Here is a 16,412-nt window from a genome sequence, read left to right on the forward strand (position 1 = left end):
AAATACAAAGTCTTTCCAATGAAATCCTGACTCATCTACATCAACAAAGGTTACTAACATTGTAGATTTATCTGGATAAAAATAATAATGAAAGAAAACCTTGGAAATGCGTTTAGCAAAACTATATTTAGGGTATCGGGTGACTACGGGGTAACACAGGCTTTATATATTAGCTGCCATGACTTAGTGTGTATGCAAACACTCATATATTATTATTGCCATTTAAGTTATAAAAGCAGGAAACAATATATATTTTAAGAATAATATATCGGTTTATGCATATATACAAATATATAAAAGTAATAAAATCTCATGCAAAACTTATATTTACCATGTATATTTTAAGGGATTCTATGCAATACTGATGCTGCATTAAAAATCAGGTTCCTAATTTTCTGTGACCTAACTGTCTTAAGGAACAGAGAACATTGGCATGCCTGGAAATACCTTGTATTAAAATTTACATATATTATACGATTTCTGTGAATATGAAGTCGACTAAAACTAAATAGCTTTTATATCCTAAAAAGGCAAACAGTGTAAGGATACCTTGCAATCATTGATGCGAACCCTAACGCCAGCTGGAGTACTTCACGGGACAGCATGATTTCGGCTAGAAGGACAGCACCAGCTTACCCAGCAACTCAGAGCAGCTGCGTCCTGCTGTCCTTCCTCCGCAGCACCGGGACAGACTGACGGGGCCCGGCAGTGAACCGATGAAAGCTGAAGGGCACGCTCACTCAGACACCTAAGGAAAGAAGCTACATCCTAATTAGAGACTTGAGCACATCTACAAATCTGAGATGCAGCAGTTACTCCGTGGACACTTTATTCTATTATTATGCTGAGAAATAAACTGAAAAGAAAAGCATGATAAATGAAGAATCTGCATTGAAAATGCATATAGGTCTTTTGATGTTGCATATTTGCCCTACCTTTATGTGTCTTATAATGTACAAAATAAAGGGATTCATGTTAAAAACTGAGATGTCAAAATAAATTCTGCAGACTCTGACCTGTGTGCATTTTTAACAATGTATACATTTCTATGTGTAATGCACATTTGCCAGTATTTGGATACCACCCCACCTAGAGCAATTATTTCTCCTTTTGTTTCAAGGACAGTGCACTATACACCAGAAGTTTTAACTAAAAATCAGAACCCAGACCACAACCAACAGCACAGTTACAGTCAGCCTACGAGGTTTGAAGCTGGCAAGAATAAAGAGCTTAATCCACTGTCCAATACAAAGTTTTAACTTGATGTCAGGCTATAACTTCGAAATAGTCATCGATTTTTCAGTAGAAGAAAAACCCAAACTAAACTGCCATTGGTGCAAGGGCCTCTGTTTCCTAAGCCTCCCACACGTGCCCATCACATCCAGGGAGCCACCGCTGTAATTTCACCGACAAAAATGGAAGATCAAAGAAACCAGGAAAAAGAACTCAAGCAGTAATGTCCCCGCACTGTGGCAGGGCAGAGCATCCCATAAACATCCCCTGCAGAGGTCTGCCGATCTGCTGCTTAAAAACCTACAAGAAAAGAACTGTCACATCATCATTAGGTGCCTGGTAGAATATTTTCCATCTTAACGTTCAACAAAAATATCTTTTCTTGCAAATAAAGCTAATCCGCTCCTTCCCACAGGAAATATCAAGAACAATTGATAAACATTTCTTGTAGCAAACTTTTAAATACCAGAAGGGAGAATTCCTTCTTCGGACTTCATTTGTTCTAGACCAGGAATACTCAGTTCCCCTTGTTTTTTTTTTAATTACATGCAATGTCATCTATTGTTTCCATTTGGGGGAATTTGCCCATCTATTTCTTAAAATACGTTGCCCAAAATCACTGGCACTTTCCCATCTTATATAAAATTTTTCTGCCAACCCTTAGGTGACTTTTGCTTTTTGCAATAGTATCGAGCACCTCCTGTCCATGTAGTATCACCTGTGGACTTCAAACTGACTGTATTCCAGCAAACACATTAAAGGATATTCTGAACCAGGACCATGAAATCACCTCAAAAACTCCACTGGAAAAATATTTTTAATTTTTTTTTTTTCCCCTCTGATTTTCTATTAATGGTGTATTTGCTGTATTTCCTTAGCTTATATTTAATAGTTCACTTAAAGTCATACAGCCAAACATATGATGGCAGAATTACCGTGTTACTGCTCTGCCTCAGTTCTGTGTCTGTATCACTAAACAATACGTTTCCCCTCAGCGTCAGAGTGTAAATCCACATCTCCAAAAGTCGAAACTCCACCAGCCTAAATTATCCATGAGCTCATTTTTAAAACATAAACGCATCTGCCTTCGCTCTCCCAAACAATGCCAGCTTTCATTGCTTATTAGCCCAGGTCTCCCACAAACACCTTTGGCAGTGTTACCTCACTCCTTAGCCAAGGGAAAAACACCTAAAAATATTTCCATCGAGCTGTTACTATGGCCTCCCAACTCTCCTAGTGATTCACAGTCCACGATGCTAACGTAAGAGCTTGCCGGCTCCAGAGAGGTGGCGAACTGAGCCGCACACATGGCCGGTGTACCCAACACATGCCCAGCCCCTGCTTCTACCCACACTTAGCTGTTTTCCTGTTCCTGTTGCACCTTCAGCTCATCTAAGCTGTATGAGCTTGCAGTCATTGTAGAGAGGAAACAAATCCCACCAAGGTGGGCTTCACCGAACACGAAGAGCTGCTGGCGTGGGAGCAGACGGGCACCGCATCCCACAGGGAGAGAGGCTGTGATGCTGCTCAGGTCCATCACATCCAACTCCAGCCCAAACATCTTAACATGTGCTCTGAGTACAATGATGAGCACAACTATTAGTACAACAGTATTAAAGGGATATGGTATTTGAATAACAAAATAAGTATAGGTGTATTACAAAACACCCGAGTCTACCATCTTTCCATTCTACAGGTAATTTGTTATTACAAAAACTACAGGATTCAACAGCAGGTATATAATATAAAAGTATTTATTAACTTTCATGAAATAGAATATGGCTTAAAAAAGTCTTCTTGTGTCCCTGCTGAACTTTCTCTCTTTGCCCTAAGAAGGAGAATCAGTCTCTCATGGGAATTTGGGAAAAAAATTTTAAAAATGTTTAACCCAAATACAACCTCTTCTAGAAAGCTGAATGTGAAGTGAACTCTGGGCAACAAAAGTCAACCCGTGCATGGAAATAAAATCCCTGCTTCTCCACACAAATAAAGAAAACCCATAAAAAGTGGCAGAGATGATTTTTCTCTATTATCAAAACTTCTAAAAACTTAAGTTTTTAAATAAAAAAAATGCTGGGTGTAAATAGTAGACTGCATAAAACACAGCTGAAGAAATTTAAATGTATCCATCATTTAAAGTCCCAGACCCAGGCTAATCTACTGATGTATTTCTCCTGTGGATTCATGAGCTGATCATATAGAACACTTCAAAAAAAACCACCCCTCAGTAGGAGGAAATGTATATTTTGCTATCTTTCAATTTTTAAGCTTTTCAAAAATATTTTTAACGAAGCCGTCTTTCAAAAGCATATTCCAATGTCAAGCTTGAAGAAAAAATTCTGCCTCTGTCAAAATAATTTGCAAACTTTATTGGGTTTTTAAAAGCCTGATTACAGGACATAACATGCATTAAGCATTTTGCTAAAATTCCAAAAACATAATTGCAGAATGTCATTATATTCAAAGGGTCATGTTCATAATAAATACCTGCAGCTTAAAAGCAGCTTGGAATTTTTTTAAGAGTTTTAGTATCTGAAAAAGGCAAATGTTCTATATACTGTTCTTAAAATTCTGACGTTACATTGCAATGGTTAAAGCAAGAAACAGCTCAACTGAAGACTACAGAAAATCCCTGTCTTCCAAGGAGGTCTACGCTCAGTTATACAATACTACGCTGGAAACAGCATTTCACCAAAGGTCTGGCAATTGGCTTCTGCTTAAAACATACTCTGCCTCGCAACATTCTTCAAAGGATTAAAACATAATTGATTCTGGCAGTACACATGGTCAGCATGATGTGCAGGGGGTTGCCAGTCGACATGGGGCCCTTACATAAAGGGCTGTTTTCTTTGTTTAAAATGGAAAAAAGAGTGGGAGGTGTGCAGAACAGAGAAATACAAAATGACTCAGAATCATAAAACATATTTTTTGAATCAGATTATTTCAACAACCGCATATGCAAATAGAAGGCTTCAAACAAGGATGGTGGCAGAGCTTCTGAATTGCTGAGGCAATTCACATATTCTTATTTCCATAAAAAAAGATAGAAGCTATAGTATATATACATCCTTCTAAGTATTCAGAGAATATTGCAAGTTGAACTCCAGAGAAGCCATTGATATCAGTCTGAAAGTGACGGGGAACGGATTGATCGTGCACTGGCTGGACTGTTAGAGAAAGCAAAAGGATCCTTTTCTTTTTCTTTATTATCATGTTTATGTTTATGCTTGTGCTTATGCTTGTGTTTCTTCTTCTTTTTCTTGTGCTCATGGTGGTGATGGTGATGGTGATCACTATGTTTTGAGGAGTTTGATTCTTTACTAAACACAGACAGTGGAGCTGCTGAGACAGGGTGCATGTTGACCTCCCCCGAAGATTGCTCTTTACCTAAAAAAATGGATATAGGGGGATTAATAAATGTTTAGCTTGCGTTGTTTTCAAACATAAGAAATTCTAAAATATTAGCTCAAACCTACATTATCATTTAAACATGCAAACACAGAATCTATTACTATACTTGCACCATTAGCTTTTTGGTTTGTGAGGGTTTTTTTGGTTGTTGTTGTTTTTTTTTTTCTCCCAGAAAAGGTTCTGAACATGCCATTAAAGCTCCCGTACTACTGACAATTTTACAGAGGAACTCCTTCCTCCCTCAAAAGTATAAATGTATCCTGGACAATTAGGAATTGTAAAGAGCTAAGAATCTGCAAGTTATACTAGCTTCCAGAAATTAATTTTTAAACAGAGTAGGAAGGCCACTATACCGTGAATAATAAAAATCTAACTTCTTATGAAAACTACAAAGTGCAGGACTGGCACGGATCAAAGAGCGGTTTTGGGATGTGAACTCCTTTAACTCAGGAGCTAAAGCTCCCTGCAGGAACATACAAACTTTTTGATAGTGAACAGAAGAATTCAATTGCTTTTTCCAAAAATTGCATCTTACAACCAATTTAGCGTATTTGAAAGAGCATACAAAGTTTTGTTCTTAAACAAAAAGAAAATTCCCATAAAGATAATTACACCATCTTCATTAGTATGTATTTCACAAATACTCTAGAACTACTTATATATTGAGTAAGCCTGGTATTTGAGGAGAGAAAACCCGATCCATGACCTCTCAATTCCTGAACCACTTTCTCATTCTCTCTTTGGGTCATTTAACACTTCGTTATTTCACACAAGCTGCAATAGCTTCAATAGTAGGGATCAAAGGGCAATAATCTAAGAATAACATGTTAATGAGGGCAAACACTTGGAAGGTAGGAGAGCCCAGATTCCTTGAGGCAGAAATTGAACCAAATCACTCACATTGCAAGAATGTGCTTTAACTGTTAGACAAAGGTAGAAAAGCACCATCAGATTTTTGAAGGCAACTACTCTGTTAGGTATTACTTTAAATGGATTTTCTTCACAGCTGCTATGAATGTTGGGATTTCCCTCCTCTCCCTCCCCCCTCCAGTTTTTGTTGAAAATCTCCCTGCTAAATAATAAGGAATTATGTTATATACTTGGTAATTATCTTTTTCTATATATTTGAAAATGGATTTTTTTTCCCAGTTCATCTTTCTGGCTGGTTGGTTTTGTATCTTTAAAGGCAAGAATGATTAGTCTATGGTAATGATTCCTGGAAGTCTGAAGAGCCAGATCCCTGTAGTATGACGAGCAAGCATTGAGAAAGATATCCATGCAATCTTTCTAGCCTTATCCGAAAGATTAAGAACTGATTCAATCAAGCACATATATAGGAAAGTTTCTAGACAGTACAGCTGTTCTGTTTTCTGTTTGTTTTTAAATATGGCTGGAAATAACAAAATCTACATCTGTAAGCAGTGTTTAGAAGTCAGAATAGAAATACAAAACATTTTTACAATGAGGATAACCAGTGACTTACTATGGGACATGGTAGAATCTCTATTGCTTGAAGTCTTAAACAGCAAAAGTGATGTCTTAGAGAAATATGTTTGGGCTCGACCACAAGATGTGAATATGGCCCAACATAAAATTCTGCTGATGTTACGAAGGAGGCCAGACTAGAGTATAATAACTTCCTATAGACATAAAATCTCTACTATGCAAGTATTTTAAAAAAACTTTAATTTTTATTTCATCAGAACTATGCAGCAGTAAGCTCATGTTATCAATACAAAGATTTGTTGTTAGAACTCACACTGACTTTACTTTTTTATGTATATTATGCCAGATAGAAGATATGCACACAAATTCAAACTTCTACTTGTTGACTTCAATGCACAGTTACTACAACTTTTTTATGTTGTTACCCGGAGCAGTTCTTGACAATGCAGACAGCATGCAAGTATACTGTATTTGATGCAAAAAGATACAAGACTGCTTCACAATTTAACAATTTCCAATTATATTTCTCTTAAGGAACTCCTACCTGTACCTAAATCTATCCCCATAACCTGAGCTCATTCCTCTAAAGCATACAGCTTTTCAACAAGTAAGAAAATTTTCCTTAGGAGTTGCAAGCATGCAAAACCAGCCATGAAACAGAAAGACTGAACGGTGGAAAAAGGAGCATATCTGATTTGGGCTATTATAAAATAAATGGTTGGAGGCTGTACCTCAGAAAACCAAAGCACACAGTATTTGACACCATTAAAATAGGCTACAGTAGTTAAAGGTGAACTGCTGCAGTGACACAAACACAGCTCCTAGTAATATAGAAATAAAGGTTGTGGCAAAAAGCCTGAAGAAGACCGATCAGTGTTTGTCCACAAAAGATGTACAAAAGATTTATCCAAGGTATGGAACATATTTTCACATGCTCTCAAACTACTGGCATGCGATGCATTAAAATATACAAGACAAACTAAAGTCAACTTAAAAGAAAACAGAAAACCCACACACATGACACAAACCCTTAAAACTTCACAGCTCCATTTGTTCCAAATTGTGAAGTTATTTTTATGTGGAAACTGAACCTGTAAGTCTAGACACTACATTTGTAACAACCTCAAACCAAAGCTAAGCCTCCGAGCTTTAAATATTTTAACCCAGTATAACTGGGTTAAGGACACGGGCTTAAGTCTGCAGGGATGATGTAGCAGTAGTGCCAAGAGCCTGTGAAGACCAAGGATGCACCCAAACAGACCCTCTCAACTCTGTTGCACCATCTGCCACTTGTGCAAATTTCCTGCTGTCTGCTGAACTACCAGCTCTGCCAAGGCAACAGTCTGCATTATCACTTCTGTGCTTATTTCAGGGAGGTTATTAAAAAAAAAATCTATTCTTTAAAGCAGTTAAACACCATTGACTGAGCAAGTTAGGGAGCAAATACAACAGTAGCTTAAGCAAACAGGACTGAAGGGGTGGTGATGAGCACCTAGAACCTGAAAAAGGCAGGAAGATCTTCAGGAAGCGGAAAAAAGGGATCCAACTGCAACTCAAGGGCTACTAACACTTAAGGAGACAGTCAATATTAGTAATATGGCACAAATGTCAATAAGAAATGAAAGAATGTCACTACAAAAACCTACCCTTACTGAGCCAGTACTAAGAGTACACATACACTTCCTTCACAGAGGTCAACAATAGCTATAATCTGTTGTTTTTTTAAATGCAAAAATAACAACTATCCAGAAAATTTGCCTCTTACTGTTTAAGAGCACTTTGAAATCAGGAATCAAATATATTGATCCTGGACGATGGTTCAGAAAGAATATATGCAGACTACCAAACTCAGTTGTCTGTAAAATGGACAGACCTGTAAAAGCTCTATAAAAAATTTTACAGCTTTGCACCTGTAAAATTAACCATTAAACTTGCAGAACAGTTTTTCTTCATTTGAATTTCTTTTCAATTAATATCTACCTAAAGCCCATGCCAGGATCTTGCCAAACTCGGAAAGCAAGGCTCAATAGGAATTGCTTTCCAGGGCATTAATATCACCCTCATATCAAGAGGGGTAGCAGGACTGCTGCAAGGAGGCACAGAGCACTCCCTCTTCCTGCAGGGAACCCACTTCCTCCTGGCAGAGGCAGCAGGACTGGAACACGGGTTTCTCAAATCACAGAAACAAACAATAAGTGGAGGGTGAGCCCAGGAGCTCACTTCTGAAGTGGTTAGTAGCATTCCTTGGAAGAAAATGCACATACATGTGTCTATCCACTTGGATCTCCTTCTGTTTGGGATGTGGAGATTCCAATGTAATTATTGGCTTTGCGGTGTTCCAGCTAGCGGGAAGGTGTTTAAAATTAGACAGAATTACCAACACAGGGAGAAAGATCAGAAACTTTGTGCACACCTTGTCATTGGGACCAATACAAACGCTCTAGATATTGAGAGAGAATAAAATATGAACATAGGTCTTGTAGTTTAGTTTTAGAATGAAAATGGTTTAGATCTTGATAAACTTTAAAGTAACATTTTCTGTCATAATAAAAATTGCTGTCAGATAACTATAACACCCTGCTCATTAATTATCTAGGGTAAGTTTATTTCAAGAACCACTGGTGCATGAAAATGGAACAATGTTGTTGGGTACAGTGTTTTACCTGTTTTAATCTTATTTTGTTATTGAACCTTTATAATTTGGGAACATGTAACTTGAGACTTTACCATGCCAACAAGCTTTCATAAGATCTTCCATATGGCCTCTCCTTTATTTCTGACTTTGTGTAAAGAGGGTGGGACACCACAGACTTACAGTCTCTCTTTCTTTGCATGTACAATCTATCTTTTAAAACAGCTGGCTTATGTAGGACTTTTCCAAATTGACAGTTGTTAAAAATGACCCCATTTGCACCCTGATTTATTCAAATGTCAGAGAAGGAGAAACCAACTACACAAATCACAGCAAAGGGTAAGGCCCATGGGTCCAGTGTTTCAGCTAAGGACAGGCGCGTGCTCCAGAACCTGACACCAACCACCTCTGGGAAGACGGGGACACCAACACAAGCATGCAAGCACTTAGTAAGTTTCTCCCAGAATCCAAAGAAAGCTTGCTAATGAGAAAAATAACACACTCTCTTTGCCTAGCAGTTGAACTGCAGCTCTGGCTAGCATTTTCTCTAAAGAGAGAACACTAAAAAAAGCTGAAAAGATCTTAAAAACTGTTCTGACAATTACCCTGTTTTTCCTTATTTCTACTTTTCTTTTTCAGGATTACCCTGGAAACATCCAAGACACACTATTTTTTAACTTAATGCTGTGTTTATGCATCTGTTGAACCATCAACAAAGCACACACACAAAGTCACCAAGCATAAATAATCCCAAGCTTCTAGAATGCAAGGGTCTTGTCATTTGTCTTAAGAAGCAGAATTTTCAAATTATATGTTTCTCTGAAACAAGTTACCGATTTTCTGTCTAGTAGAGTGTGCTCTTAAGAACCATATGACAAAATTTAAAGTTTGAGAGTGAGAACTAAAGGTCTAGTTAAAAAAAAACAACCACCAACCAAACACAAAAACACCCAAAAGTTTTCTGAGAATGTGCTAAACAAACTAGTTAATTTGGCTCCAGCATAAGATTTTTAACTAGTTCTAATCTACAGATTCATTTGATTTCATATTTTTAGTGGGATTTATATCCAGATAGATAATTCTTTATACCTATACCAAAGGATAGCCTCTACTAAGTGTTCTAAAGATGAGCTGGTGATTTAACTCAAATACTTTTAACCAGTAACTATTTGATTAATTTCTTTATTTCACTTTCATTTAACAACTATATTGCTTTGACCTTACATTAAAATAATAGCTTAACTGTGGTGTTATTTTTAATACATCTACTTTAATATTCTTGAAAAATCTAGACTATTCCATACTCTAGAGAAAAAGACCATTTAAACCAATAAGTCAATACAGAACACTTTGTGCCTCTACCAGTTTCAGGTAGTTCACTTGAAAATTTAGTTGCTAGCCTTATCCATCTCATGGGTTTGAGAGTGATCAGCTGTTTTGTCAGAGATGGTTACAGCTACAATATTATGTTGTTTTTATTAAATCATGTAATTGACACACTGCAGTCACACAGTGACACAATTCTCATTTACCTTGTCACTTTACATGCTGGGCTTATGTTTGTATTAAAGCCGCTTTCATGCACTTCAGGATAAAGCACTTGAAAACACCCTTCCTTATGAAGGGTACAATTAACCACATACTATTTCAGTGAGGCAAAATTATCTACAGAACCTCAAAGCCTATGAGTTACCAGTTTGGAAGCTGTTATATTTTAGGTAATAAAGTCAACATATGTGTAACGGATACTATCAAGCAAATACTATGTTAATATTATATGTAATTAAAGGGTAGCTGAACAGAACAGTTGTAACAGCTTTTCCCTCCTTAAAAAGTAAAGGAAAAATCCATCATTGCAGTGTTGTCCTCATATCCAAGAAGTGTTCATTTATATATTTGTCTGTGTGCTGATGTTTCAGTAATCCTTTTTAACAGGGAGCCACTAACTAATGGCTGAACACTGAGGTATTGCTGCTCTTATCGCTAACTGGGGTAACTGCTGAGCTGCAGAGGACCAGACTTTTTATACACATCAGACTGAATTCTTATTAATTGCTGTATCCATACTTGAAATGCAGTGACTTGCACCACAGGCTCAAATCTACTGTTGTGAATGTACTGTTTAAACATCATAGCTACAGCAGTTTCCCTCTACACTTCATTGCAGTATGTGCTGTATCCAGTTTCAAATCGTTCCAGAAACAATTCAATCCAGCCAACCCATTACTTCCTGAAACTGCAGACAGTAAATGTGATAAGACCACAATCCAATCAACAGATATGAGTGTGGCCTAGACTTTCAAAGTTTCATGTACACCTACATGGTAAACAGAGTGACCTACAAGGTCAGCAGTGGAAATTTCCAGTTTGATTATCCTGGAAAACATTAAATAGACTAATAGAATGGCCAAAGGTTTTTTCTGATCTGAGTTCGAATGCTCAGGATGTGTCCCCAGGACCCACTGCTCCTGAATGCGATCAGAAAAAGGGCTGCCAGTGCACAGAGAGAACATAGCTTTTTTTTCTTTTGTAGAAATAAAGATATGAGAGAATTGGATACTGCTTTGTATCAACTACCAAACTACCAAAAAAAGTTGGGAAAATGCTAATTAAATGTTTATCAGTGACTGCCTGTTAAGCCATAGCGACATGTAGCTTCACTGGCAGATCACGCAGGCTACAGCCAGGCATTTAATTTGGAAGCACAAAAGAACAGGCCAATCAATAATCACCGACACATACAGCAAAACGTTTTCAAGGTTATGTGTTATACTTTCAGATGAGTGAAATATTAAAGTAAATAAAGAAGCATATCTTAACCTGCTTTCACTGAAGTCAACAATGCGTGACAAGTCACCTTACAGTCTGAAAGAGTTTAAATCCATTGCTCAGCCAAAATTTGATCTTGAAATTCTTTTGGTCTTTAGATAAGAGTAGGGAGCATTAATACTATTCTTGATGATTTAGTAAAAAATAAAAATCTGTTCTTGCATTAGAAATGTGACTTTGCACAGCTTTAGAGGCTCAAAGGCCGCTACCATGTTTCTAGTCCTTAGGGCAGATAAATAATCTACACAACAGCATTCGTCAGACGATCCATGACTGATGCTTTGTTTGTTTAAATAACTTCTTGAAAAATACTCAGAATCCCTTATAACTACCAGAGTCCACAGTTCTATTGTCGTACACAGGATGCTTTAGTAGGATTTAAAACATTTTCTATATGAACAACCACAAAATGTGCTGTAATTATAGTACTGAAACCTGTAATCCTGCAAGAATTGCAGTACAAAACTTCTTTTATTGCCCTTGCAGCATGTCTCAACCCTAACCTTTCACATCTATGCACAGAAGCATACAGGAAAAAAAAAGCTTTTAAAGGAAAATAATATTTTCCTGGCTTTATGGGGGTTACATCAACTTGAACAAATCCAAATTATCATTTGGTGTGGTGTGGGGAGTGTGAAAAAAAAAAAAAAAAAAAAAAAAAAAGAATACACAGATACAGCATGATTTAGACCCAAAATGAACTTCCTCCTGGCAGCTGCTGTTCGCAGGCTGTGTTTGGCTGATGACCTAACCCTTCATGTGACATGTGGGGACATAACCCACAGCTGTGAGAGGAAAACTGAGTATGGACTAAGAGCTTGGTGCTTTCCAAGTAAGAGTCACAGAACTGAGGCAGATACAAGATCATACAGATTTACTAACAAGATATTGACACCATTTCAGAACCTGTTGTCAATCTATTTCACAATAATCCCTCACTGAAGTGTACCCATCCTCTGTCATTGCTGCAAAACATCAAAAGCCCTCAGGAAATATTATCTGTGATTCCTTTGTAAAACAGAACACTCCTATGTGTGAACAATTTTATTTACGTATGCTTTGATTTTTCCCCATCTGTTTGGCATTTCTTCTCAGAAGTATGCCATTTCCTAAAGACTGAACTGTCTTCATTTACTCAGTCTGAAATTCAAACATCTCTGCTTCTAAGAAAAATGCTATGAATAAGAAACAGGTGAAATTTTAGAAGCAAAGAGTATCTGAAGTGGAACTGTTTCTAACCGCACAAACCAAAGAAAATGAAATTAATCTGAAGTGTTTCAAAATAACGCTTTTCAAAGGCTTATTATTTAAAATGAATTCTGTAGCAAACCCCAGCATTTGTCTCATTTATTACTTTGGAAAGAAAACGTATTCCAATGTACTGAATGCCTAAATGGCAGAGGTGAGAAGGTCACTCAGCACACAAGTGAAACCTGAAGTATTTTTTGTCTGTTGTAGGCCTACAAAAGCAGCAGTCAACCGGCCATTACTCCACTCCTGATCAGACCTTACCCTTTCTGAACTCTAGTGCAAACTTAATATGCAACAGCCCTGGAGCACAGAGCTGGCGTACAAAGGGTCCCGTAAGTCCTATTTGTGAAGTATTTGGCAGACTTTCATTTTTGACTTTATATTCCGTAGAGTGTGTAAATCTAGTAAAAAAATATTTGTTGCAAAATATCATGTAAGAGTTATAAATACTAATCCTCAGCGGATCAGCTTCACACTTGCATGCCCTGGATGCGTCATTCTTTGCCGTAACGGAAATGTGATGGTCGACTATAACATTAAGGACAAAATTCAAAGCAGCTCTGAGAGGTTTAAAGTAAAGACTCTGTGGAATTAGGCTCCTAAGTTCATGAGAGCAACCTATACGCAGTGTTCCCCTTCACTCTGCTGAAATGCCTATGATTTAGGCAAAAAGTTGTGAGTTTAGCTACTCTACATATCTAACAACAAATCTATCCTGGTGGAGCTGGCTGTACAGGCACATGTCATTAACCAAAGGCCATCTGGAATCCAGAAACTAGACCTCCCTGTGTTTTATGTCCCCATATGAACTTAATTTGTAGCTGAGCAATGACAGCAGTCACCTTTTATAAAAAAAAACAAAAACAAACAAACAAAAAACAAAACCAAAACCCAACAAAAACCCTTAGTGGGTAGAGCATCTGCCAAAGAAGTAAAAACTAAGTCCTAGGCCCTAAGGGAGTATGAGCCTACAGTTTCCACACCCCCGGCCAGCACCAAGGCACCAGCCTCAGCAGGATACTCAGGGCAGGAACATCCACCAGCCCTTCTCTTAAACAGGGCCATGGAATTGCTAGGTCACAGGGAAAGCAGATGAGGTCGCCTGTCAGCGTAGCTCAGGACCTAGGGCACTCAGGACGGAATCATCGTTCCAGATCCTGCTGCTAAGGTCCACTTCTGTTTTACATTAGGCAACCACTGGATAAAAACAGAAAAACAAGCAACAGGGTAATTACTCTGAATCCTACTTCTAAGGCCAAATACTTCACTTTTAAACATTGCAGTACTGCAACCCTAAAACCTTGTTTTGGATGTGTACTGAAGATCTCTCAAAATGCTTGTTACATAGCCACACTACCTCAGCTTAGCTCCACTAGCACATTCTGGAACTAAACTTAAGAAATGTGGGTAAAATATTTTGAGAAAATGAGACTAACCACTGAATTTCTTTCCTAGTGGCAGATAAGCAAAGAAGGTGGAAGTTCATCAATGAAGTTCAGCTTGCCTTAAGGTTTTTAAGAAATACTATTCTTTGAGAATTTTGCCAAATATTTTATGAAAAAGATACTAAGAGAAGCATCAAAAGAAAAGAAGTGCTCGAAATGAAACCATTTTACTCATAAATGCGATCTTTTCAACTTTGAAAAGCCCTTCTAAGCATCTTTGAGGCTTGCATAGTTTTAACTAGTGATGTTAAGTTATAAATCATTAAGATTAGAGATTTTTTTCCTAACCTGAATAGTCTTGCTGTTTTTCTAAAGATAATCTTCAAATTTTTTTTTTTAAATGAAAACTGTGGCAAAATAAGTTTTACCTAATTGCTTATGGGGTTCTGTTTCAGCTTTATGTTATTTTATTCATTCCCTAACTTTTCACTTTTATAAGCACAATACATACTTGCCTTACGTTTATATATATGAAAATACACATGTATACCATTATCTATAAATACACTGGAAGCTAAATAAATGTTCTTATGCACCCTTTACACACTTCCTTGAATTCAGTTAATGTTTAAACCTTACCAGCATTGTATGAATGGGAATAAGCAGCAGCAAAAAAATCCCCACAACTGAAATAGTTGAAAAATTCATGCTATTGTTGTGCCAAAACAGTTACTCATACCTGGTGTGGATGGTCTCTCCAACATATTCAAATGATGGTAAATAAAGGCTTGACTGTCATGAACCGTGTCCATATCAATTTCCTCCTCTTCTTGCGAGTTTGAGAACTAAGATGTCAGGAAAAAATAAGCAGATGCTAATAATTCATAGGAATATCACTAAACAGAACTTAAAATATTTTATTTTTGAGGTAAATTGGGGGTGAGAGGGAAAGGAAGTGATATCTACCACTGCAAAGGAATAAAACTTCAACAAAATTAAAAAGGGTCAACGTCGTGTCTTCTTTCTAATTTACCATGAAGCTGTGTGAACAAGAGCATTAGCTGTCAATTTTAGTTCTTGCCAGCCAATAAAGAATCTGATGGGAAATGATTTTGCCAAAGTAAGCGTAACAACTACTGTACACATATACACAACATGTCTTTTGTTGGAACACAGCTTTAAGGGAAGTCAGCAGAAGCCACTGCTGTTGTTCTGAATACCCTACACATTGTGCAAGTTGAATTTCCATTTCTTACTCTGATTTTGAGTTTGACTTTACTGTCTTCATTCTTCTCTAGTATTTGCCCTGGCTCCAATGGAGACCCGAGTGGCATATCAGCCTTCCTCTTCACCCCCTGCTGATGACCAGAAATGCTGGATGCTGTTTCCTTAATAAGATGATCATCCTCCTGAAGCAGCATTAAAAGATCAAAATTAGAAGATAGCAAGAGCCATGTTTCAGCTTAAAAGAGACCTGATAGCTGAAAACACTTCTGAGTAAAGTGGGCGATTTGAACAAAGTTTTCCCTGTAGTTCTGGCAAAAAGCATTTTCTAAAACCCTGTATGGATTTGTGCCAACCTCTCCTACAAACATAGTTTCTCTTTACTTCTATCCCTGCTCCCTCTGCATATCTAGCATTGGCATCTTTTCTGTCCCTTCTCACAATCATGGTACTGTTGGTGTGCAACAACATTTGCTGCCTCTGAATAGCCTTTCTATAAATCTGTGCCTCGCAGACTCTCCTCAGTCCAAATCTCAGTTGAAAAAACTGTGATAGCCTCAGATCTACACAGGGGATTTAGCTAAATCTTCTTTTAGATAGCTTTAAAAGCTAATGATTACTTTGTTGAATATAAACCATAACAAGCACTTTATAACTTGGGGGTTTTTGATTTCACTACAATATTTATTAAAAAGAGCTAAGCTGTTTTGTAAATTACTGCTTAGATTATCAACAAAAACAGGGTCAAAGGAATATTAAAAATAGCAGGAGAGTCTACTAAGCTACACATATAGGCATTAAAGCAGGAGACAGGTGTTCCAAGAAGTCCAATGCACAAAATATAGAAGGAAAAATAAAGTACCCACAGAAGCAAACATAATTAAAAGCCCACTAAAAACTAGATAAAAGCCATATCATAGACTCTCAAGAGCATATGCTGCTTCACTGAATTGCTCTTGTCCTACAAAGGGCGCTGTAGCCCCACAAACTTTTGCCCTGAG

At 37.4% G+C, this 16,412-nt stretch overlaps 1 protein-coding gene across 1 annotated transcript in view; it reads right to left on the minus strand.

The window, feature by feature from the left end:
* Positions 1–2,978: 2,978 nt before the first annotated feature.
* The window catches only part of TAF2 (TATA-box binding protein associated factor 2), a 66,166-nt gene continuing 52,732 nt past the window's right edge, over positions 2,979–16,412 (minus strand). Inside the window, 3 exon segments of the mRNA XM_082479992.1 lie at positions 2,979–4,620; positions 14,927–15,032; positions 15,444–15,596. Coding sequence (XP_082336118.1) covers positions 4,355–4,620; positions 14,927–15,032; positions 15,444–15,596 — 525 coding nt within the window. The 3' untranslated portion in view covers positions 2,979–4,354.

The sequence above is a fragment of the Vanellus vanellus genome, assembly GCF_965231255.1.
Source record: "Vanellus vanellus genome assembly, chromosome: 2".
Classification (NCBI taxonomy): domain Eukaryota; kingdom Metazoa; phylum Chordata; class Aves; order Charadriiformes; family Charadriidae; genus Vanellus; species Vanellus vanellus.